This window comes from Amia ocellicauda, chromosome 9 (assembly GCF_036373705.1).
Source record: "Amia ocellicauda isolate fAmiCal2 chromosome 9, fAmiCal2.hap1, whole genome shotgun sequence".
NCBI lineage: Eukaryota > Metazoa > Chordata > Actinopteri > Amiiformes > Amiidae > Amia > Amia ocellicauda.
The window spans coordinates 22,688,163-22,713,081 of record NC_089858.1 but is presented as its reverse complement, the minus strand read 5'-3'; the positions used below and the strand labels follow the sequence as shown (position 1 = coordinate 22,713,081).

The 24,919-nt window shown below is 37.3% G+C and overlaps 2 protein-coding genes across 3 annotated transcripts in view; both read right to left on the bottom strand.

Moving 5' to 3' along the window:
• Positions 1-65: 65 nt before the first annotated feature.
• LOC136758952 (uncharacterized) lies at positions 66-3,309 on the bottom strand. The gene is made up of 2 exons (XM_066713723.1): positions 2,781-3,309; positions 66-2,120 (listed from the first exon to the last, which is right to left on the bottom strand). Exons 1-2 carry the CDS (start codon positions 3,114-3,116, stop codon positions 738-740), a joined length of 1,719 nt encoding a protein of 572 aa, XP_066569820.1. The 5' UTR covers positions 3,117-3,309; the 3' UTR covers positions 66-737.
• Positions 3,310-8,344: 5,035 nt separating this feature from the next.
• bean1 (brain expressed, associated with NEDD4, 1) overlaps positions 8,345-24,919 on the bottom strand; it is a 45,922-nt gene continuing 29,347 nt past the window's right edge. For both annotated transcript variants that reach the window (XM_066713721.1, XM_066713722.1), the window contains 2 exons: positions 23,200-23,341; positions 8,345-12,601 (listed from right to left, as the gene is read on the bottom strand). In XM_066713721.1, the coding sequence (XP_066569818.1) occupies positions 12,226-12,601; positions 23,200-23,341 (518 nt within the window). In that variant the 3' untranslated portion in view covers positions 8,345-12,225. The remainder of the gene's footprint in view (positions 12,602-23,199; positions 23,342-24,919) is intronic.

Below are 24,919 nucleotides of genomic sequence, written 5' to 3'. Positions count from 1 at the left end.
ACGATCTGTATAATACTAGTGTTACATGATTAACCTTTTGTCGATGAGAATAAACTGAGATTCCACATTTTCTGTACAGTTTATTCACAGCTACAGTCTGGAAATAGAAGTTAGCGTTTTGAAATAATTACCAGTTTATTGCACCAGTCAAGTAAGAGGGCTGGAAGCTTCTACATTAATATATGTACATTTAATTGAACATGTTCATACACAATATAGGTACTTTGAAAACTATTTTCAAACATTTGAACGTGCAATGGTATTCTCTATGTTCACATATAAAAATAGTTTTAGTATCAAGATATAATCCCCCCCATTACATTATAATTTATTGTGTACATTTTATTTGAGAAAAAAAATGTATTGATTCATAAAAAAGTCCTCTAAACAAAAAACAATTGTTTAATATTTACACATTTTCCCAATGCAATGGCTCTACACAATGAGTAGCCTCATCATACACACACACACACACACACACACACACATTCCACATAGAGAAAAATACATAGGACATAGAGAAACAGTCACAGTAAAAAAACTTTCACTTATCTGTAGTCAAATTAAGGTCTCTCCTTTTTAAAATTGCTACAAGTCAATATTCGTATTTTACAATATAGTTCATTCTAACCAGCATAAACTTTTTTCAGAACTATTCATCAAGACATCTGGGTAGAATGGCAGGTTACCTGAGGAAACATTCTCAATATGAATCATCATCATAACGTGATTAAAAATTATTTTTTCTCATGTTCAACAAAAACATAGCCTTTCAGTAAGTCATCTTCTGTTTGCAGAGGTTCGTTCTTTGATGATGAATGGCAGTTCCCATTGCAGCTATTTTTGCAGTGTGAGCAGGTTTTAGTATCATCTGCTTCCTCAACGGGAAGCTGGTTGTCCATGCTACTGGGTGGGATGTAGAAAGAGTGGGGTGGCTCTTTGATGGCATTAGGTGGTAAAACATCACCAGAGCAGGAGGAAGCAGTCAATGACTTTGTCCAAGGTGAATCTGTTGGGAGACAGCCTCTGAAGTTGCAGTCTAAGACATTTGGAGAATCTTGAGGCTTGTGTTTATCATGATCATTGCAAAGAATTTCCATTGGAGATGTCTCTTCAATTGGGAATTTAAGATTTTCATCTGCATGGCACTCTGTATGCCCCATATCATTAAACTTTAGAGTCAAATCGGACACAATTGTATCATCTGTCGCACACTGCTCTTCAGTATCCTCTTTGTTTTTGTTGTGTTTTGTGCTTTGTAAGGGAACAGCAGTTTGGTAGGCATCGCATCCTTTCAAACCTTTGCTGTGCTTGTACTGAGGTAGAAACTTGACAACTGCTTCTCCTGCTGACGGCACATCATGTGACTTGGATGAACTGTCATTAGCAAATGGAGAACTTGAGAATACAGTAACAGACTGGGGACCACTCAGATCCCTTATTCTCCTAGGTGCTTCAACGGGCATTTCAGCTGTTCCTTTATCTCCTGCATTTTTTCTTTGTGCTGTTGAAAGTTCCTCAGTATTTCTGAAAATTAATTTCTGCCGAAAAGCAAGATCAGGGTAATTGGCACGCATCTCTGAGATTGAGCTGTCATCACTCATCATTCTGGTGGGCTGTCTTACATCTGGTGCTTGTGTTGTGTTGGAGATTTGAGCATCTATATTGTGTGACTCCTTTTCCGAACCCTGTAAACTTTTTGCTGCTTCAAATGTAGTTGGACATTCTTCTATCAAAGCTGTCACAGTGTTTAATGGGCTACACCCACGGTCTATTTCCTCCTCCACTACATTTTGAAGCGTCTCATTGGACTTTACTTGCTCGTCCACTAAACATTCAGCATTTCCAGTGCTCCCATGAAGTGCCGATGACCTCTTCGTCAAGATTTGCAAACATTCCAAGTCTTCATTTTGACCCATGACTTCCAGAAGGTGCTCACATTCTACTCTAACCAAGAACAGTTCAAAGCCTATGTTCTTTGCGTTTGTATGGTCTGTATTCTTGCTCAGTCTGTACTCTATGTCAGTTTCTAAGCAGTATCCTATGCTCTCTAGGATGCTCTTGACAACATCGGGAGGCAGCACTGGCTGAATATTGTAGACAAATTGCCCTGTGAAGGTCTGTTAAAAGAGAAAAAGTGTTATGGAAGTTTTTATTTTTAATAATAGTCTGTATAATGCTAAGCATGATCAAATGTATTTTCTTGTGCAGCACATTGGGAATATGTTTTGTCACATGGCCAATGAGAAAAAAAGACTACTGACGAGCATTACAAATTGAATCATACCCATACCAACAACAGGAAACTCTGTATTATTCTAGTTCTTATTTCTCGAACATGATGGCTATGAACCGAAGCTGCCAATGTATCAGGAAGTGGTCTGAGTCATGTTAAAGTTCATTTATGGTGGGGTTTTTACATAAAATGCCCCTCTTGTAAAAAATAAACCCAGGTGTTCTTAGGGCTAATTTGTGGAAGTTTTTATATGAATATTTTACATGAATAAATATATTCTCCTTTCTGTCATTCTAATAGTGAAGATATAATTGTAGTGCTCGACAATGTTGTATTTTATGAGGAAGTGAAACAGAATGGGGGAGAAGATTAAAAGATGCCAAGGTGGAGGACATATTAAAACATAATTTGAAAGACACCATTAGACGGTATATATACTATTAGCTACTTTCAATACTACTACTAAGAATAATAGTCAGCATCTAACATTACTGTAACGCAGTGTATAGGATGTACATAATCATGAATGATTTCTTCTTATTACCTTAAGTGTTCTGATTTCCTTCTTCCATGGGAAAAGAAACAGGTTGACGCAAAGCGTTTCTAAGAATTCTGTGGCTTTGATCAGACTCCTTAACACATCCCGGCACTCTTTTTTGTTGGCCTCTACGCATGCTAACACAGTCCTGTAAAAGTCAAACGCTTTAAACCTCTCCCCCGGATCACTCTCTGATACGAAGTGCTTTGCCCTTTCGGTTACTTTCGGCTCCTTGCAGACTTCAAACTGCCCCTTGGGCCAGACCTCTCGGTAGTAGGTCCAGTAATCGTCCCAGATGTCTGTCAGTAAAGCTGATGTGTCCTCGCTGTGTCCACTCTTCATGGTTGTCCAGGTCGACGCGGGGTCAGCGATCCCCGGCAGGGCTCTCCGCCAGCAACAAGGAAGCAGTAATGGACGCAAAGGGGCCGTCTCTGAGGTTTCACTTCGGTAATGGTACAGTTTGCGAAGGTGTATCTACTACAGATACGTTTTTGGGTAGGACACATGCAGCGTCAATCAATCTGCTTACACGCCATCATCACCAAAAGTGAAAGTGAAACTGGCGTTTCCGTCAGTAGTTAATCTAGAGCATGGCTTTATATTTTCCAACATCAGTTTACTTTCCAAAAGCCTCTCCTTACATGGAAAACAGTGGAAAAATGTCGTGAATTAAACCTTTCTAGATAAAAAGATGAAAACTATGTTCCTTTGATAATGCCAATCCACATTACCTTACTGGTATAGGTACTATAATCTATTATTAGGGATGTGATTCATTATGTAACCTGACAATGCATCCTCAATACTTCCCTTGTCACCCTTTCTACATGACTCTTGGGATGTGGGCCAGATGTGCACAATAATTTGAAACAATACTGTAACACAGCCGGCGTTAACAATTATACTGTTTTATTGATGTAAGTATTTTACATTTCAATAATAAAAACAATCAAAACACATTTTAATTCTTATGATGATGATTATTATTTTTTTAAATCAATCTTAGTGATTAACAAAACATATGAACTCAAATAAACAAGTGCACAAAACAATAAAACAAACTAGTGATTAAAGCAAAAACTGCAAATCAACAAAAAAGGTCAAATACATTGAAATTAATTGAAAATGCACCGGACAAATCAAAAAACAAATAAAATGATAAAAATAAAAAACAAACCAAAACAGTCCGATGCATTTAAAATCAAAATCCTAACGGCCAATGTATTTGACAAACGAAAGAAACAGAACAAAACTAACCAAAAAACCCAAACAACTAGTGCTTTAAAAACAACTAAATCTTTAAAAACAGTTAAAATTCATTTTTAAAAACCTATCTTTAACAATGATACATCGTGTGTATTTGAGAGGGGGGTTTATTTTGCCCCCGTGGGGTGTCGCAGTCTCAGAGGGGCAATACTGAGGGGTTGCTTAACTCTCAGGGCACCAGCTCTAAGCAACAACCCCCAGCATCCTTCTCCCTCCTGCCTCCCGGTGAGGCTTGCTCTCCCTTCAAGTGCGGGGGTCTTTCGCCCTGCTCGCGACTCAGCGGCCGCTGGACCCCTCTGAAGGCCACCCAGTAATGCTGCTGCCTCGAGGCCTTTGCTGTGGTCATCCCATCTGGCAGTGGTGCTTGACCTCCCCGTCTTCCTCCAACCTCAACCTCGCCAGCACCCTGAGGCCTCTGTCTGTACTGCTGGTGTGGGTGTCCACCATCCCAATCAGTCCCAAACAATACACAGTACAACTTATATTTGCAGAATTGTATACATTTCCTGCCAATGTAACATGCTTCTAAATACATGTGCATAAAATATGGTTACAACACCTACAACAGCAGTATCTTATCTTTTTACTCTTCTCATTGCTGAAACATGAAACGGCAAAAAAGCAGTTTTAAAGTTTTCCCAGTTTACACACACTCAAATCCCATGTGGGATTGTACTGTCATGTGTCTGCTTTGAACTTAAAAAAAATAAACTTTTGTCTTTAAAATCAAATGTGTTGAAGAGAGTGGGGAGACACGTGTAGATTATGGAGAGCTCAATTCCAATCGTGTAGCTCTCCATTTCGATTTTATACATTTCGAATCTAGTGTAGCCTCTGACTTCAATCATTGTGAACTTAACGGCTTCTGTGTGTGTCAATGAAGGCAACAGAGGGCACTGCAGTGCAGAGAAGAAAGCAAGCGCATGTGAATAGTTTAAAAAGCTTCTCACGAGTTTAAGTATGTACCCTACGGTGGCCCTGAAGGGTTATGTCTGTCTTTCAAGCTAAAATGTAAAGGTTAAAAAAATGTAATATTGAATACTTCTGAGACACTTTAAATCAATTATCTTTAGGTATTATGACAGCTCTGTATTGTGTAGCTGAATATGTTTAGTCATCATCATCACCTCACTGGTTTTACAACAACTTTTTGATCTTCCTTAGTCTTAGTATAAAGTTGCATGGCACACAGCAGATTGTCACTGCTAATGTTGTCTGGGTATTATCAGTTGGCTACTGCTTCCTCTAAGGACTGTAGTATTATAATTATTTTAAAGTATTTGTTTATCATTATGAATTCTATTAATTCAATGTGTTTAACATTTTGTTTTGTACTTCCAAGTTTAGATAATGATTTACGAGAACAGTTTCCAAATACGGTTTTGCTTATATAAATTGTTATATTGCTTATATAAATCTAATACACACTTATTTCATAATGCATTGTGTAGGGGAATTCTCTTTAATGAAGTATATAACAAACATATATTTTTAGTTCTGAATACATGGTAAATAAGTATGTGTGAAAGGATTCCCAGAATGTTTGAAAATATTTGTTTCAGAATACCTTGTGAAGCAGTTTATTCTAGTAAATGTCCAGCGCTGCAGATATTTAGCATCGATCCCCCATCCTTACAAGAATTAAGGTTTCAGTTGCTGTCCATGGGCCTTGTTAACTCAAATTGATTAAGCGAATAAGTTTTCCTGTGACCCTGACCTACATTAAAAACATAAGAAAGTTTACATTCTTAATGAAGAAAAACATTCTGTCTGTTCCTTGTATTGCCATCCCATGATGATGTTAAAGCACAGATAATGGGAACACATTTGTCAGTTTTTTGCAGTTCTTGGAAGCCTGGGTACCTCAGAGGAGTAATTGAAAAGGTTAGATGTTATGCTTACATCATTTAAGTTTAAGCAATAATCAAGACCCCACATATATCAAAGCCTGCTAGAGGCGTCTACATTTTACTATTAGGTTAAAAAGAAAAGTGTGTAAAACCGGTTTAGAACAACAGATGACAGATTTAACTAAGAGCCCATTTAAATCAGAGACCTAATAAATAGCAGAATAATGCAATTCACCTCAACACTTTTGCAACCAAAGAAGACATATACAAATTCTACAGAAACATTTGGCAGGCATTACACAAGTTACAAGTATTCAGTCTGCATTTTGTGTCTTTCAGTGGCTCTGTCCAAAAATAATCATTCATGTGATGTACTCCTGGTTTTCCCACTGGCACTACATCACTGAATGTGCTGTACTGTAAACAGACATTAACAGTTCATATATATACAGTGGATATTACTGTATGGACCAGAACCACAGCACAATGTGGAATTTCGTGACGAGACTTGACTAAATAGTGGTACTTACAGAGGTTTGAATGGATGTCCTTGCAGAAGAATTCTTGTTCTCTAGGTTTGCATTGCACCTGTCAATATCCAGCACAGCTGCCCCCCCACCCCCTCCCTTCACATGCACTGCATGCAGGTGGGGAGAAAATAAAGATCGCCTTGGAGTTTTTAAATAGGTCAGGATTTTTATAAATCAGCACATACTGGCAACCCTTTTCTTTTTTCTAAAAAAAAGAAACATTTAATTTACTGCGAACAAGATCCTGTTAAATCCAAGTTTATCTATATTAAAAAAAGAAAAAAGGAAATAAAAATCCCGTTATGCTTAGGATTGTAAATTTTCAATATGAAGCCTCAGTCCAGCAATAATTTTCTTCAGTATTCAAAACTGCAATTCACATTTATGTAACGGGGAATGCAATAAAGTAAATAAATTGAATAAACTTGCCCTTGAACTTAATTAGACACGTACTAATTTCATTAATCATTTGCTTTCAGGGTGATTAATTAACTGGAAGAAAATAATTGTATACCTTACTTCAATTTATACTTGTTTTTCTTCAATAATCACATGTAGGCTCATTCACTACAAAGTTGTCTCTCACAGCAAATTAATGATGCCGTTTCCCTCTCCCAGAGACTGATATCTGTCTGATATATTGCCATGGCTCTGTTTTTTCTGAATGTTTGAGTGATGTGACCAGTCAAAGTAAACAGTTAATCTGCTTTTTGACATTTCCAAAATGAGATTAAAAAAAGGTCAGAACGCTGAATCTTTTGCATTTTTCTCTGAACCGGACACACACCAATGAACTAGAAGAAAAGGTGGATATTGGACTTTGTCAGACTGAAATGAATGGAAATATAATGGAAACAGATTGGTATAAATAAAATAAACAAAATAAACAATACCAACCAAAGTTTGGTTAATGATGTGAAAATAATAGCTTAATTGTCATCATCAATACACTTTACTTGATTTGAAAGTAATGCAGTTGTTAAATGGCTAAAATCACAATACAGTAAGATTCTGGCTGGAGATATTGCATTTAGCTTGACAGGTGTGGAGGTGTATTTCAGCTTAGTGTAAATTCACCAGGTTGTCACTGCTGGGACTAGCTATAAAGTAATTAATGAAATAAATTAACAGATACCTGTTCAGCAGAAAGCACTTATTAGGTAGTGCCAAGGATTGCAGCTCCCTTGTTTAGTATGCAGTACCACATCATGAAAGGAATTGCTCAAACGGGGCAATGCTGTGGGGAATTGCATTGGGAAATGAATATAGTTCTGGGAATTGAATTTATATTTAGTAAACCATCAGCTTAGTATTCTAATGATCACTGCACACCTAATTTACTGAAGGCACTGGCACTAGATGCAATTAGGGCTCTGCTGCCACGCTCTAATAGAAGTCAGACACTGGGCAAAGAGGGCAATTAGGAGAACTGTCGTAGCAGCCTACCATCTGTTCGCACTGATTAACATTAGTTCTTAAAGAAATCAGGAGGGGTAGCTGTCTACAATATGATCTTGAATGTAGCCTTATCTTAAAAATCAACACATTTAATTCAGTGCCACACAAAATACTCATGCTCATTTTGTTTAATTACAACCCACCTTTTACATCAATTCCACTTAAAATGTCACCCTAAATTACACCACATAACAAAATAGCAAAGGGCCAATAAAAAACGTCTGTTTTAGTTTTTTTTGGGATAGAATTTAAGCTCTATTTGGTTAGTCCTAATGACATTTACATGCTGTAAAATGCAATGCAATTTTAATTGTGGTGCAGTGTCACAGATTAAGTTTCTAGTTTCCCCCTTGACTTTAACACTTTTCAAGTTTCAGCAGGAAACCCGTTTCCCTCTTGCTAATGTCTTGTACGTGCATTTGAACCTGCTCTTCACATATTCAAGAAGTTTCAGAAGCTGCACAAACAAGTCTTATATGTTTATTTTTCCAGAGTATAACAAAGGAAGTAAAGCTCTAATACAAAACATGGACATAGCACTGCAGTGATAGTAAACAAGTCATTATTACTAAAGACAATCAGACAACAGAAACAGACACAATACATGGGGGTGTACATGTCTCTTCATCTCACAGGTCAGTAGGATATGTACCAATGTAATAACAAGTAGGAAAAACATCAGCCATGAAACTGCATACATTTTAGCTATGGTGTTAGCTATGGTGAAAACATTAGAACAAAGCACTATAACTACAGTTACAATGCAGTTCTACTGATATTCAAATGCACTGGGTTTCTACAGGAACCTGCAGATACAGCGATGCACATGGATTAGTCTCTTTTATGCACTTTCACTGCACTGTACAACTAGATAGACTTTTTTTGTTTATGTGAGGCCAAGGTTTTAAATAATGTATTGATTGTGATCATATGCAACTTATACAATTCTCTATTTTCTTGTGGAAAAAAAGAAAAAGGATTGATTTATCCTTGGCACAATTAAAGCTATATTTTTGAGGGGAGCAGGGGGAGACATAATGAATTAGTGTCGCACATCACAATAGAATTGCACAGAAAACATCACAGAGTACAATATATTCTGCAATAGATTTAAATTCTACCATCCTTTAGAAAAATAGCTAAAATGTTATTAAGACATCATAAAGAACCTTACTTTGCAGCATAACTGTAAGGGTCAGGCTTATTGAAATGTGCTCCCCCAAAAAACATTTTGTTTTTCCTAGAGGTATTTCACATTCTATATAATACTAGAACTAAATAACTGAGATATAAGCAAAACCACTTTAGATAATATTGTAAAATGTTTTACATAGCTTTTATTCCCTTCAAGGTACAAATCTAAATTCATGTGAAAAGTAGATTATACCAATATTCTACCTTCAATTATTAAATATTCATACCTTCAATATTCAATTATAATGCAAACATGTGCATCGTTATTAAGGGATCCTTCAAAGAATACAGCTTTTAATACTTCATTTGAGTTTAATACTGGGGGATTTCTAGAGAAACTATATGAAAGAGTTTAGCCAAGTTGTTGAGAAGGTTAGAATGACTAACCCCAAAGATCAAGTTTCATGCTTTCCAAAATTACAAACTGAAATCCTGGAACTCAATTCAGTCAGTGCTGGACCTTGGCTGTGAGTCATACTCTTGATGATTTAATTTTCTTCCTACAGATCAGTAACTTCGCTGAGCAGCATTGGTTGTTTCACAAATAACAATGGCTTTGATCTGGTTTCAGTGCTGCAACAACTTTGTTTAGCTACACACAGCAAATTGTATAACAATGAAATCCAGTTTAACAGTCTTTGTATTGCACTGACTTCAGAGGTATATTTTCTCATAGGAAGCATTTTACTGAAATAGAAAATAATTCCGGTACAGAAGGTTACCATTAAAAATGTTTTTTCAGCTGATATTTTAAGGAGGACAGGAATAAAATAAATGCAAAAAGTGGCTTTCACCACACTCACTTTTAATTTTTTTTTTTTTAATTTTCTGAATGTGCTTACTGTGCTACATGCAAAGACAGACTGTGGAGAAAATATCCTTCTGTTTAAATTACTAGTTAGTTGCCAAGTTGTGGCAGGATTGCAACGGGACTGTGTTGAATATAGTGTTTGGCTGATCATTTCCATTTGTCACATTGCCCTGCTGTATTTATTGAAAAAGCTAAGAAACCTATGATTTATACAGCAAACCATGGCTATGTTATTGTGCAGTTAATATAATCTGATAATGAAATTACACCAATGTGGGGGCTTTGTTAAGATATGACAAGTTTTAGAATAACCTGCGCTTTAGTTTTATTGTCTGCCAGAATCCATAATACTCATACTGTACCAGACAAAGAATGCAAAGAAAACCCCAAACAACCACCTGTTATCAGTGCTCCATTTTCCCCACAAAAGGGTATGTATCTGGTAAGCAGCCCTCTGTATTTAAATATTTTGAATAAGTTAAATGTGTCTGGACTACACTTGATTTAATGCATCAACCTATTTTGTATTTTACAGACAAAATGTATTCTCAGAATCACTCCCAGGAGATACAGGGACCTAGTTTTTGTGTAAAGCTTGCTGCCTCAGTAAGTGTGTTATAATCAGATTTTTAAAATGTCTAACAGTTGTATTTCTGTAACAAAGCAGTTTAATTACAGAGTGTATTTTGCTCTGTCCATTAGTATATTACACCACTGCAACAGCATCTTCAACATACGGTTCTAGCTGAAACTAAAGAGTATGTATATTACATTTTGTATGTTTAGTTTTCTTTTAATGTACTGAAGCCTAAACATCTAATAAGAGATTGTTTTAATCTGTACATTTTGAGATATACTTTATTTTTTTCTTCTATACCATACAAAGGTCTATAATTTTAAAGACATAAGCCATTTAATCATATACATACAATGATCAGCATTTATGAGAGGGTACACAATAACTTGATTTTATCATTACTGTATTTTGGACATTATCAAACCATTTTAAACATGAGAAAGAAACATAAGATTGCTTTCCCGTGCATGTGAGGAAGCTAGTGATGGTATATCTGTAATATAACAGGTATCAGAAAGTTAGACAAAGTATAGTATGTAAATATTGATAATTTTACCTCAAATCGTTTTTTCTGGTTCCTTCTGAGGAAACCCATAAAAAGTTAAAAAAGTAGGTAAAAATGAATACCAATAAAGTGCAAACAATAAGCCTAAAAACATTTTCAGGGGTAATACAAATTGAAAAATCCTCTAAAAACTGGAAATTGGTTTAAAAAGGAATATGGTCATGCATATCTAGAAAACAAACCAAAAAAAATCTGATCTTATTAACTATGTACAATAGAATCCCACACACATTTAGAATTATTTTGTATAAGATCATGTAACTGCTTCCATTTGAAATTAGTAGTTAACATTTCTGGCACATTTCATATATTGCCTGTTTTATTCAGGCTGATACTCTATTATTTCTGCTTATAGTGGGATTTATTCCAGCAACAAAGAGGATCCTAAAAAGGCTTTTTACAGCAAAAAGAGAAGAAATGCGATTAGCAAGTACGATTCAATTCTCAATATGATGCAGTGCTAATTTTCTTCCAGTGTGCAATTCCTGGCAGCAAGCTTTGAGACTATTTTTCAGAAGACAAATTATTACAGAAATAACTAGTTGGCCCTGTAACCAGAAATGTAGAAACAATAACAGAATTAGTTATTGTCCAATACCACAAGGCAGGCAACATGTAAGAATGGAAATAACAGGAAAGTTAGACTACAAACCCCCTCCCACCCCGCCTCGCCCCCTAAAATTGATGGTTCAATTTTAGCCTCCTTTGGAAGCTGTCAGGGAGTACTGTTATCCAAATGAAAAACAAAACCTAGAGAATGACACAAACAATGACTGTTCCAATTTATTTTGCATACAAAGTATTTTTCTGTCCAAAGGCCTACAATAGAAAAGAACTAAGATTCTTCAGAGCCCTGTTCCGTTGCGTTTTGGTGGCAGAAGTTACTTTTTGTATTGCCAGTATTATCAGAAGAGGGCAGCGCAGTTTGAGTTAATGTGGTGCTGTATCAAAAAACAGGTCTACTGATGCTGGGGCTCGATACACCACTGGAGGTTTCCCAGATAATCCCAGAGAGAAACACAGCGCAAGCTTTCAAGTGTAGTCCAGACAAATGAACCACTCCAGTCTGGCTTTCTGTGAGACACTGGGAATTCTAACACAATTAAACAACTGAACGAAGAACAAAAATCTGAAAATAAAAATATACTGCTTCTCCTTGTCTTCTGACATTTGAAGAGGGTCCCAGGTGGGGCACAGTGTTTAGAGGATCCTATGGCACACAGATTGCTGTCGATTGTTCTCTGTGGCTGTGTGCTTGAGGACGTCCAGAGGGATAAGTGGGATTGGCTGGTTTTGTCCACTAACAACAGTCTCATAAGGTGGGGCATCCTCCAGGGGCAAGGCTGAGAGGGAAATGGAAGAGATTGGCTGCTGTCTAAGCTCCTGCAGTCCGATTGGATATCTGGAAGCCCTCCCTATGACCCAGGAGGCCCCACCCCTCAGCTCCTGCATCTCCAGGCTGGTGCGCGGCTGCTGGAGCCCCTCGGCCTGACAGGGGTCAGTGAGGGAGTACGGAGGAGGATCATCTGTAGGGACGTATATCTGTGTCGCGCCAGGGCCCACGCATTCTTCATAGCTAACAACAAGTCGAAAGAAAACAGGCATTCACATTTTTTTATTCAAATTTAATAACATATCAATGGTTTGGTTTTAGCTTAATATTTTGCAACTTTATAGCTCATAAGAAATGATAATAAACACAAAATTCATTGTACTGCATTAATTATTATTTTGTGCTGCATTGCTATTGTCACAGAAAGATTTCTTCATTGCTGATTGTGCCTGCAGTGTGAACCTGGTGTTTTGCAGCATTGATTGCCAGAGGATAATGGCGAAAGAATGCCAGTTGTTATAGCTGCCAACAACTGGCTGAGAACAATGTCAGCTGCAAGTACACAAAAAATATAGCAGGATCCTGTCCACCGCATGGCATTTTCACCACCTTTTTCAGAATTTTATGTTGATATTTACACACACACACACACACACACACACACACACATATACATATCAAACCTACAGTTATTACACAGCAGTACTTAAGCTTGTGTCACCTCAGGGTGAAGCAGGCAGAAACTTTTAATGAGGAAAAAAGGTCATTATGAGCAATATGCAATTAGATCTTTATTAATGGCACTGCCTCTCACGCAGGCTATTCTTGTGTATGCGTACCTTTTTCCTGCACTATAAAAAGAATGGTTTCTTCCCTGCATTGGACAGATGGTTCAACCATTTTCTTTCAATGACCAAGGATGCTGAAAGACCCCATGGGAAAAGCAATGTCCCTTGTGAGAAATTTGATGTTTGTTAAAATGTGTAAATTTACAGATGTAATTTCGCTCACACAAGAACTTGAAATTCATACTCAGCACAACATCAGTTGTAGATTGTAGAGTCCTTCTTTCTTCTTTAACTTCCTGATCCAATTAAAGCTTTATGACACGTTGATTTAAATAAGTGCTTTGTTTAAGTTTCGATTCAAACATCTTTACAAACTTACATCAGAACAAAACAGGCTTTGTAAAAGCTTGACTTAACTATTTACTTGAATCGGATCCTTTTCCCCCATTTCATGTAATTCCTGATCAGGTCAATTCGATTTGCTGCCTTTTAAATACAAAGTAAAAGGAAAAAAAAAAACTTTCCAAACCCTTTACATTGTTTAATACAATTAAACAAACAGAAACATTGGGCTTTTTTAACTTATACCAGCAACAATGTGATTTTATTCTATTTTTAATCTGAGCTTCATTCCTTATTTCTTAAGCAATCTAATTGACTACTAAATAATTGAGGAACCAAATGATTTTAGTAAAAGCAGCCTAAAACCCTATCAAATATATTGATCGATTTGAAAAGTGCGTTTCGTTTGAATCAAAATAAACTTGCCTTACTGAGTGGGTGGAGTAGATGAGAGCAGACTAATTGTTGGCAGTAACCTTTGTAATCAAAGACCTTTAATGGTAATGGGAGTATTGCCAAATGTTAAACTGGAGCACACTATAACTTGCTCACTGAAGTGTCATATAAGGCACATTCTAGTACTCAGACTTAATTGCCTGTACTTACTACTATACTTAGATGATTTAAAGCATGTGGATCTTCCTGGCTGTATTTCCTATACTGTACACCATGTTTTCAAGCTCTGGACACCACCCTTAAACAACAGACTTAAAGAGAATGCACCTGTTTAGATCCTGAAATGGCTGCAGCCACCTTTATGCTAATAGAGCCCCATAAGCCAAACCAGATGTCATTAAAGACATTAATTCATGCAGTACTGTATGAGATCAACTCACAGCTTGATCATATTGAATATAAATCATGATCGTTACCTCCAACTGTTTCATTTTAAATTAACTCTGCAACCAATTCCCCCAAACCCCCACCTCAGTCACGACCATGTAACTGCTTAAATTTTGAGAGATAATCTAATTTGGCCACAAAGCATTAAAGAGACATAATATAAACAAGAACTGAAAAACAGGTCCAGCTTCACAGAAACAAATCTGAATATGTGCGTTAGTATGCTGAGCATAAGAAATTAGCCATTCATCAGAATCTTCTAATAAAGGCCACAATAATGTGTGTGTTCTTCACAGCCTTGATTTGCAAAGCATCGAGTGCATGTTTTACTGAAAAACAAGGATTTAAACCATTTGGAGGTGATTGTAATCGCAATTTAAAGGAGTCATACAATTTAAAATGTTGCAAGTCAGCTGGGTTTTTTTTCACCCTGGAACAACAGAATAAACATGACCTTCTTCTTTCAGCCAAAAGTTCTCCACTTTCCTCAGCATTTTTAAAATGCATTACGTACTGACAACAGGACAGTGACATAAAGGTCATGAGAAAACAATGTCATGTTTATTTCGCAAAACATATTTTTCCTGAAGAAAGATGTTAAATGTTAACATTTAGCTAAGATACTGCCATTGCTTGTGCCAGATAAAGTCAGAACAAATGTTATAATAGTCTGTGTAAATACTGAGTTTGAAAATCTACAGCATGTTCTTGAAAAATGTTATGCATTTTTTTTAAATGTAAATTAAAAATATAACATTTAAACCAACATTTGATTTTAAATTTTGATTTGATCTTGGCTCCCTACTGTAACCGTTGTACTTAGACTTTACATCTGGTCTGTGACAGAAGCAATGGAGGTGTAATGGAGGATCAGGGCAGGACAGGCTCGGGCTCTGGGTTCTGGGGGCAGATTGAATTTGTTAAGGAGGTATGAAAGGGCCCTTTCTTTTATGATTGTCCTGGGCCCCACAATTCCTAGCTGCGGCCCTATGGAGTACTAATGCAGCTACCATTGTGTGCTATTTTAGAATCTGCACTCCCAAACTTCAGTACAACCCTTTAAGAGTAGCTGCCTGATATGGAAAAGAAACAGCATTCATATTTCAAATTTACATATTCAAGTGACACATGTATTAGAAAACAGCTCCTACAATTCATATCTGTTGCATCAGCTTATTTGGTGCATGCATGCCTTTGTATAGCTCTGTTACAAGAACTAAATGCTTGGGTATGATTTCGTCAGTTCTCATTGGAGTGAATAATAAGATAGCTTTGTTGCCCTGACAACCTCAAGCAGCTTGTCTGCCTTACTGTCATTCATAAATTATGACCATCTTGGCACAGCAAAGTGGGTGGGACTTCAATTCCTATACAGTGTGTGTTGCTCCTTGATGTTAGGTGCTTGGAATATAAATCAACATTTTAGTTTCATCACAGCAATTGTTAAATGTGAATCACATTTGGGAGAATCTCAGCATTAAAAAATGGGTTGTGATGACAATGATACTTTGATGACACCATCTGCAGTACTTTCTTTAACTACACTGGACATGAAATCAATTAGCATCAAAGGTAGAGGGAATTAATATGTAGTTAGTTAGTTTTACTGCCCTTCTCACCTACTTTCTCTATAATTAGTCAGTATCATATGTAGACGTAAGCTATGAAGACTATATTGTTGAAGTTGGCCAGTCAGAGTCTGAAATATTCCATTATTTTATGCCCTTTGGGTTATCTGTTTATATATGGGGGAATAATTCTATTGGACTCAATAGGAGGACAGAAGTACTGAAGACAAAGACATTAAAATCTAAGAATTACACCCAAGAGCATGGAGTTGTCTATTGTATTCATACTTTTTGTGATAATACATTTAATATCTTTGGTCTGCAAATATTAGTTTATCGTTTTCCCCCCAGACAGTCATGTCTCTGAGATGCTCACTCTCAAGGGCTCAGGGCTCAGGGTCTCAGGGTAGCAATTCTTACATAGCGGTATCAAAATTACCAACAGCAACAGATTGTACTACATATATTCCTTGCATTGTGACTTAACATGTGGTTTTACAATACTGCTTTTGTGAGTACAGTAGCTGTTTCCAAGAAAGGATGGGATTGAACAAATTCCAGTTTTTTTAGCTCTTTTTTGGGGGAGTGTTTTGGAGTAAATACATCTTGTGGCCTCTGACGCTTCATCTGTAAACATTGGGTGTCTGTAAGCAAATTCTCACTTTTGTATTGGCTAAACAAAATATATTCTTGATGCTTATGTGAAATACTAATGGAGATATCTGAAAACACCTGTTGGTAATTATGAAAAAGGAGAATGAGAAATTGGCCTTCTCTTGTTTAAGTTAAGGCTTGCTGTTCTTAAGGTACATAAGGGGTTTAAATTAGTGGTTCAGTATGCATATAGGAAACCTGAAAATCCCTGTCATGGGCATCATTGTTGCGAACTGGTCCTTGGTGCACTGAAGGGGCTTTGAAGCAGTATGTTGAACAGGCTGGCTTGTCCACTGCACAGCTGATATCTGAATTAGCTCAGCGGTCGTTTTGCTATGGAGTCGGACTTAAGGTCTGTGCCTTACAGCATAGAGGTAATTCTGGCACAATTATTCCAATCAGCGACAAGGCCATTTCAGGTGTCTTGTTAGAGTCTGTAATTCCCACAACTTCTTAAAAGTTACATCCAGTCTTATGCTAAGTATTTTTGTTGTTGCTGCTATGAGAGACTATAATATTTAAAAGTTACAGCATAACAAAGAGGAGAAAATACATTTATGGGTACATAATGAATGCATTAGATGAAGAGACTGAATGTAAGTCTCGCCAACACTGATATGAGGAATCACTTTCAATTCCCCAGACCAGGGAGCAGAGATGGATGATGCCTTGTAAATGCCGAAGCATTGATGTAGTGCTCAGTTAAACACCCACGGCTGGGCCACAGCAACCTCACACCCTGTAACTCTTTCTGCCAGCTCTGGTGAAATGATCTGAGTAAAACACAGTTTTGTTTTCTGCACAAATCAAAATAAAGAGGATTACTTTTTAAATTTTTGATCACCTTAATTCCTTGTTATTATAATAGTGCCAAGTTTGCTGGAGAAGCAGCTGTCTAACCAGTAGAGTCAATTTCTACAATATATTTTTCATTAGACGTACCAGTTGTTCAAAGAAAATAAAACCTGTTATTCAACTGCAAACCAGGAAAGTTAAATATACTGTATTCTCTTACAATAAGTGCAGCAGAAGATGATAATGAACTGTTTGCCTTATACTATGGTCACAGTTCCCATTGTGTGGTAACTTCAAACCAAAATATGATCAAGAAGCATTCCCTAAAGCCATGCTTTAAATTAAAAGTCACAGGGTATCTCAGAGAACAGAATTGATGCACCAGGATCTTTGCTAGTTCAAATATCTTGAACGGCATGGGAACAATTGTTGACCGAATTACTGAATTGTTATTACACACATATATATATATATATATATATATATATATATATATATATAAAAAGTTATTCTTAGATAAAGACTCTTCAGCATTTGTTATTTTTTATTGTTTTTACCTTTGCTGCAAAAGCAATAACTTCCCTTAAATATTGCTGCTATAATTTATCTGTAAGGAGATGCAATTAAGAGAAGATGGGAGATTTTTTCAGACGCTTTATTAAGCATTTTTTCCAATGAAACCTGCAAAGGAAGTGATAAAGCCCATGGCAAAGGCTTCTGAGAAAAGCTTACTCAATATGAAAATGGAAATGGGGCAACTGGATATCTTTCACAACTGAATTACAGACTATTCAGTGACACTTAATAGCCTATGACTTGGGAGTAATATTCCATATTCTTCATAATTTGCTGTTAAACATGACAAGGCCTGCTTTTTCAAATGTGGTCTGGGTACTAGAAAAAGTAATTTCACCCTTTTTAAAAGCTCTCTTACAGGGCTGTGAAGGAAGGGTCCGGTGTCGTAATGGAACTGTCATATAAATGTAAATAATATTGTGACTCTGTGAAACAAGGCATGAAGGGCGGGCAGGCACCGTTCTGTCTCATTTCAGTTCATACTTGTCAATATTCTCTGGCCCTCACGTAGAATAAATGTGACAGAAACTGGAGCACATTTCAGCTTCATTAGACTGCCATTAATGTTTCTGGAGGGGCATGTTATGGAAGCACGATGATGCACTTTTAAGGCAACTTTGGGACACCCAGGCCACATTTGCCAAGTAATGCGTGCCGTTTGTGTCGGAAATTGAGAATGCCATAAGAGGCACAGGTCAAATCAAATCACAAGTTCCAGTTCTGCTCATATTTTAAGAGTTGCTAAAGCATGACCACACTGACCTCAATACTGAGCTCCAAACATGCCTATTTTATTTATAGTATTTGGTGTGCAAAAACACTAACCAAAAATACACTATATATATATATATATATATAAAACTAAGAAAACAAGTAATTAACTGGTATAAGAATGAACTGAGATATCTTTTTTCTAGTAGTAGTAGTTTGAGGTGAACAAAATGTATACAAAATACAACTGATCTGCCTGATAAACAAAAAATGTTATTTTTATTTGGAAAGACATTTCTCACGGAAGTAAAAGCAAACACATGCAAACTAATCTCTTAGAATCAATGGAAAATGGCTTTTGGGGTTTTCAATGTTTTTATGCAAAATAATATACTTTGAATGATATGGAAAACTTCCAAAGTAGTACCGTTTATCATATACCATACATCATATTTCTAAAATTGACCTGGTTTTAAATGTACCTATTGATCAGTGTCTTTCATGGAGGTGCAAAGCTTGCCCTTCATGACTAGAAGTGGGTAGAAAGTTAAAGAGTTAATCAGGAATGCAGTCCAGTGGTGACATGTGAGGCTGTTGAAAACCAGAACAGCTGGAGAAGGACCTTGGCCACCTGCAATTTAGTCGCGGTTAATCAAGCAATTGAGGGGATAATGCGTGAAATATGAGATGCTCACTTCACTGTGCAACAGCCCTGTCACTGGTCAAACCATTGTGCTGTTTTGGTTTGCACATTTTGGAGAGACAACATTTCAGAAGAGATGTATTTTTTCATCATCTTTCTCTGAAAAGCACTATTACATTGTAAAACTAAAGTGGTTATTGCATTCTACACCAATTCATGATTGGCCTGGGATGCAATATTATGAACCATAATAATACTTCCACAGTTCTGATGTAAAAATGTAATTTAGTTAGTCTACTTGCACTGTAAGGAAATCATACTTCTTTGTGCTGGTAGAACAGCTTCTATTACATTAAATTCAGGTCATGTTTCATTGTATTTATTGTTCCACATGTAGGGATAGAAAAACAGTAGTGGTGCATCTGAGCCTTGCATATTCCATTGCATATCATGCATTGGTAGTAAAAGAAATGTATTATACAAAATAAAAGACAGGCTTCAATAAATTACAAAAATAACAAATAAAAAAGCCATCTCAAAGTTCTATGACATTTTAGAAAACACTGGAGCCAGAGCTTTAATGATTTATGATGTCACCATAACCCTTGATATAGTTATTTCCCTGTAACTCACTCACTTATAGTTTTTATAATGTCTATATTTACTAATATATCTATATATATATATGCATACATGAAATATTTGTCAAATAAACAATACTTGTCTTTCATCATGTGAATGCCTTTCATGTTAATTTTGGCCAAATAATGGGAAAATGGAAAGGAGGGCTTTGTTTGAATTGTTTTAAAGACATCAGTTGGATGCACTGCCCTTTAGATCAAAGGAATAAGGCTCTTTAACAGCAAATTAATGACATTAAACAGTATCAATGGGTTGTGAAGGGACTATGTGTGTAGCTGTAAATGTAAAAGCTTCTGATCAAGAGATCCTGCATAGCCTATGCCCTCCAGAATGAAAGCTGCGCCATGGTAGCCTAATTAGTGCTCAACTACGGCACCGGGCCGCTTTTGTAACTCAAGCAGTTGAGTAACAGGCTGGGAGAGCTGAAGCTCGAGACTCATTGAACAGTGTGCATATGGAGATTAATTGAAAGCTGGAGAGAGAACTCCTGGGTCTTTATTTTATGCTCTATTTATGGTGAGAGTCCAAACATATCTCCATCCAGCTTTTCAGATTAAATGACAAAGTAGCTAAGCTAATATTTTATTTCTAAGGGTACAAAGTCAGTTCAGAATTGTAGGGAATACAGTACCACAGATATCAATTTTAAGGACTGGAAAATGAATAAAAGTGACAGGGATTATTTTTTGGCTGGTCTCAAGACAAATGTTATATAACAATGCAACTTAATGGTACCTTTGGGGCAATTTTACAACTTAGGTCTATAGGTCTATATTATCAACTTTAACTAGTGGTACTGTAGCATTCAATTTTATGATGTGGAAAATTACAAAAATCCAATATATATATCAAACTATCGTAGTCTTGTTTCATTCAAGAAGCTTTGCAAAGTGATGAGCTGTCTACTATATGCATTTGTCTCTTGACAATAAACTGCACAAAATGAATCACAGGGACTCTTGACTTCATTGTCATTGTCCGTAATACTATCCCATTACTTATTACAGACAGTATAATACAATACATCCCTTCTCCCAATTCCCTAACCATTTTTCAATGCACTAACTTAATTATCAAAGAAAGATGGATTCTCGCAATGTCGTCAAGGGGTCACTTCACATCAAAGCATTAGCCTGTCCATTCTTGTAGTTTTTTTTGTTCCAAACTCATTCCTTGCAAGTGTTTGCAAGCAGACGTCTGCATATGAGGTTCAGAACTTCACACACAACGTCAGTGAGAGTCTGGAGAAAACACAATATGCAAAAAATGACAAAGGAAGAAAGCTAGAAAGATAGCACATATCTACCAGAAGGATAAGGGACCTTTCTTGTCATAAGAAAACAATAGGTTGCGTATGCAACCATGGTTATCTGAGAAAAGAAGCACTGCCCAAGGGGGAGGGGTTTTCAGTGCGCATGCTGGAATGTATCGAAGACATTTGTCTATCAAAGCTGCCATTGGCCCTTGTGCCGGTCACTCAAACAGGACCCTTCCACTTCCTGTTTGTATAAAAGGTGACGTCTGCACAAAGACTTCCTCTTTTTGCCGGGAGCTAGAACTCCCACGCGACCTTGTAACCCTTGGACAGTGCTTCTTTTCTCAGATAATCATGGTTGCATACAGAACCTATCGTTATCTTTCGAGTTAGAAGCACTGCCCAAGGGGGAGGGGTTACAGTTAGCATTTACAAAACCGGGAGAAAATTCCAGCCCCGGCTTTTTGGAATTTAAACTCGATGTCCACGGGGCACCCAGGCTTGATGACAAATTATTTCATAGGCATATAAATTAGGAATAATAAGCAATATGGAAACAAAAATAAGTAATTAAGAAACACTAAGCTCACTCTTAACTTTTCCGATTTTGCTTCTCTCTCTCTCCTCTCTCTCTCTCTCTCAAATACAATTATACAACGTTTTCAGCGCAGCATTTGTGCCACGGCACCTTGTAGGTGCACGCTTCACCCTGTCACACACTGTTAGACACATAAAACATATCAGTTGACTGAACTGCTGAAATCTTATTTTTTTCCCCTTATTTTATTCATTAAACTTGAACCCATGACCATATCAACAAGTTAATACTAAATAAATAAAATAATAAATGCCTTTTTTGTGTCTGTATTTTATGTGGAGCTGAAATTAAACACAAAGGGGGAGGAGGGGGAGGAGGAGGAGGAGGAGGAGGGGGAGAAGGAACGAGGTCAGTGCCACGTGCGTGCGCACTGCGACGTGAGTGCTCCGGTCAGCATGGGTACCGACGGCACACCAGCAGCCGAGGTGCTCTCACAACAGTGGAGCACCTAGCGGGACTTCTCCACTGGCAACGCAACACAACACAATGGGGGAGGGGTACTACACACCAACCACACGTTACTGCACTGCGGCACTGGGTAAGAAAAAACAGGGAACACTTCTACCAAGTTGTGCCTTTTCTTTTGTGGCAACAACACGGGAGGTGCCAAGGAGTAACACCAAACACCGCCAAAGTGCGCCAAACAGAGCACTGCACACTGCAAGCGCCGCGCAGGCTCTAAAAGTCTAGTTGCATCATGTGTGCCGGGAAGAGCAAGACCTCCTACAGCCACAACTGCGTGCTGTAGTGTGAGCGCAAGCTGGTGGAGGAGCCCCTCTCGCGGGCGAGGTCTCTTACGACAGACCGAGGCTTAGGCCGGGTGGCCGGCCTCTGCTATTACTGCCACTGCGTGCGCCACTGTTGTGCTATTACATTAAAATAGCACAACAATATACAAATGCAGCGAATCGGTGGGTGGATGGTACTATTTGTACTACCAGCCAGCCAGCAATTTCTGGTTTTTATTCACAAACACAGAAGCTATCACGAAGGGCAAAAAGAGGAAGTCTTTGTGCAGACGTCACCTTTTATACAAACAGGAATTGGAAGGGTCCTGTTTAAGTGATGGGCACAAGGGCAGCTTTGATAGACAAATGTCTTTGATACATTCAGCACGCGCTGAAAACCCCTCCCCCTTGGGCAGTGCTTCTAACTCAAAAGATAACAACACATTCATAATTTTCATAACCTTCATAACAATTTATGCATCAGAGATAATAATAATGTTAAACACATTAAGAGACTTAGTACAAACTGTTTCTCATGAGCATATATATATATATATATATATATATATATATATACACTGCTCAAAATAAATGTCACCTGTTTTGGAGGTTGTATATACACACTTTTTTCCTACATATGTATATAAATGCACAACAAAAGAAAATCAATATACTTGGAAAAAGTGAATGTCACTTACTGAGGTGGTGAGTCAGGGTACATGACGTTGACTTGGGAGAGTGTTTCCACATACGAGTCGAAATCAAATGCTGGTGGGAATTCTTCAATACACGTTGATCTCAGCTCTCCAATAGATCCACCGTAAGAAAAGCCATCAGGGGCTGAAAACAAGACATCTAGAAAACTGAAACATTTAAGGCAGCCAACAAACCATTTATCAGTGTGGACGTCTTTAGGACTCATGGGATCTATTTCAGCAGCTTTCCTAGGGGTGACCCTTAATGGTAGAGTTACATATTCATTAATATCCCTTGGTCAACTGTGTACCTTCTGCAGACAAATAAAGGACTCCAACTGGTAATGAACACTTCACTTTCTGTCTTTTTCTAACGACTCTGAAATGCATGAAAGTGTGAAGGTATGTGTCATAAAAATAATACAAAATATTGAAGTTAAAAGAGTCAAGGCCCTTTTGAAATAAACAACTAGAATAACAACAAAAAAGCAACTCTGACCCCTGTATTGTTGTTTACCATTGAATTTGAAGGGATTTGTCTGTACAACATACCTGGTGGCAAGTCAGTGTAACTGTGCTCATGTTTTTAAAGAGAAAGTCTGCTTTGATTGAAGTGCAGATTGTGAGCCAACTTTCAGACAGACACCCAGGGGTCAGTTTAGTTTAACTGGGTAACTAAGTGAGTAAAAGGATTTTTTCTTGTTAATCTTTCAAGAAGCATGGAAATCAATGGGGATGCGGCTGCCCACAAAAACTATATATGTCCTTACATGAAAGTTCTAGTCATGAAGGACCTTTTACTTAATGTCAGCTAGAAAGAAGCTCAATCCACCAGTAAGCATTACCTTTAAGGTAAATGGCTCTGAACATAATGGCTGAAGCGGTTTCATTTCTCTTTTGATCCTACCCATTTTGATAGTCATAGACCACAAAGCTCTTAGTGACTCGCGGGTTATTTGAATGCCATGCATCTTGAGGCTTTAAAAGCAGTACAATATGTCTAAATGCCAGTCCTAGAAAGATGAGATGCAAAATTCATGAACTCAGAGGTCAAGAGGAGACCATTTAGCAAGTTTGGTTTGTATTACTTAAAATGGAGCAAGTTTTCAAGAATTTAAACCGGTGCGAAATGACTTGTATTTCTTTTATTTAACTGTTTGGTGCATAGTAATACAATTATTTAAGAAGATGGGTGTGCCAAATGCTTTAGTGATGGCTAGTCACTCTTTTGTAATAAACCGTGTATAAACTATTCTGGGTTACACTAGGCTGTTATGCACCTCACCTGTTGTGTGTCTTCCAGGTGAGTAATCTTCAGAGACTTTGCAATAGCACTGACTGATGACAGAAGCTCTCCTACTGCAATGAAACAGTACTGCTGGGGACTGTTCTCAATATCTGCACTCACTTAAGGTTTTAATCTGGTAAAGTAGGCTTTAACTGGTAAAGTGCATATCTATTATGGTATATATACTCCACATTCATTTTGTACATAAAACTAAATTAACTTTGCCTGTTAATTTAATAATTTGACAAATACAGCTTGAGGCAAGACACCTTCTCCCCATCCAATAGCACAGACTTTAGGCTGGTCACATGAAAAAATCTGAGATTGCAGTTTTATTTTGATGTTTTTATGTTTTACAGACATATAGACTGTGCATGGAAGGGTTTGTTAACAATGAAGAAGGTCATTTTATGTGTAAGGTGTTGTGGTTCTTTT

What these genes read in the sequence shown, in the direction of transcription:
- LOC136758952 (XM_066713723.1), bottom strand. Translation starts at nt 3,116, where the DNA reads ATGAAGAGTGGACACAGCGAGGACACATCAGCTTTACTGACAGACATC. An exon ending in AGGAAATCAGAACACTTAAG is followed by an intron (nt 2,121 to 2,780) that starts GTAATAAGAAGA and finishes CTCTTTTAACAG; the next exon opens with ACCTTCACAGGGCAATTTGT.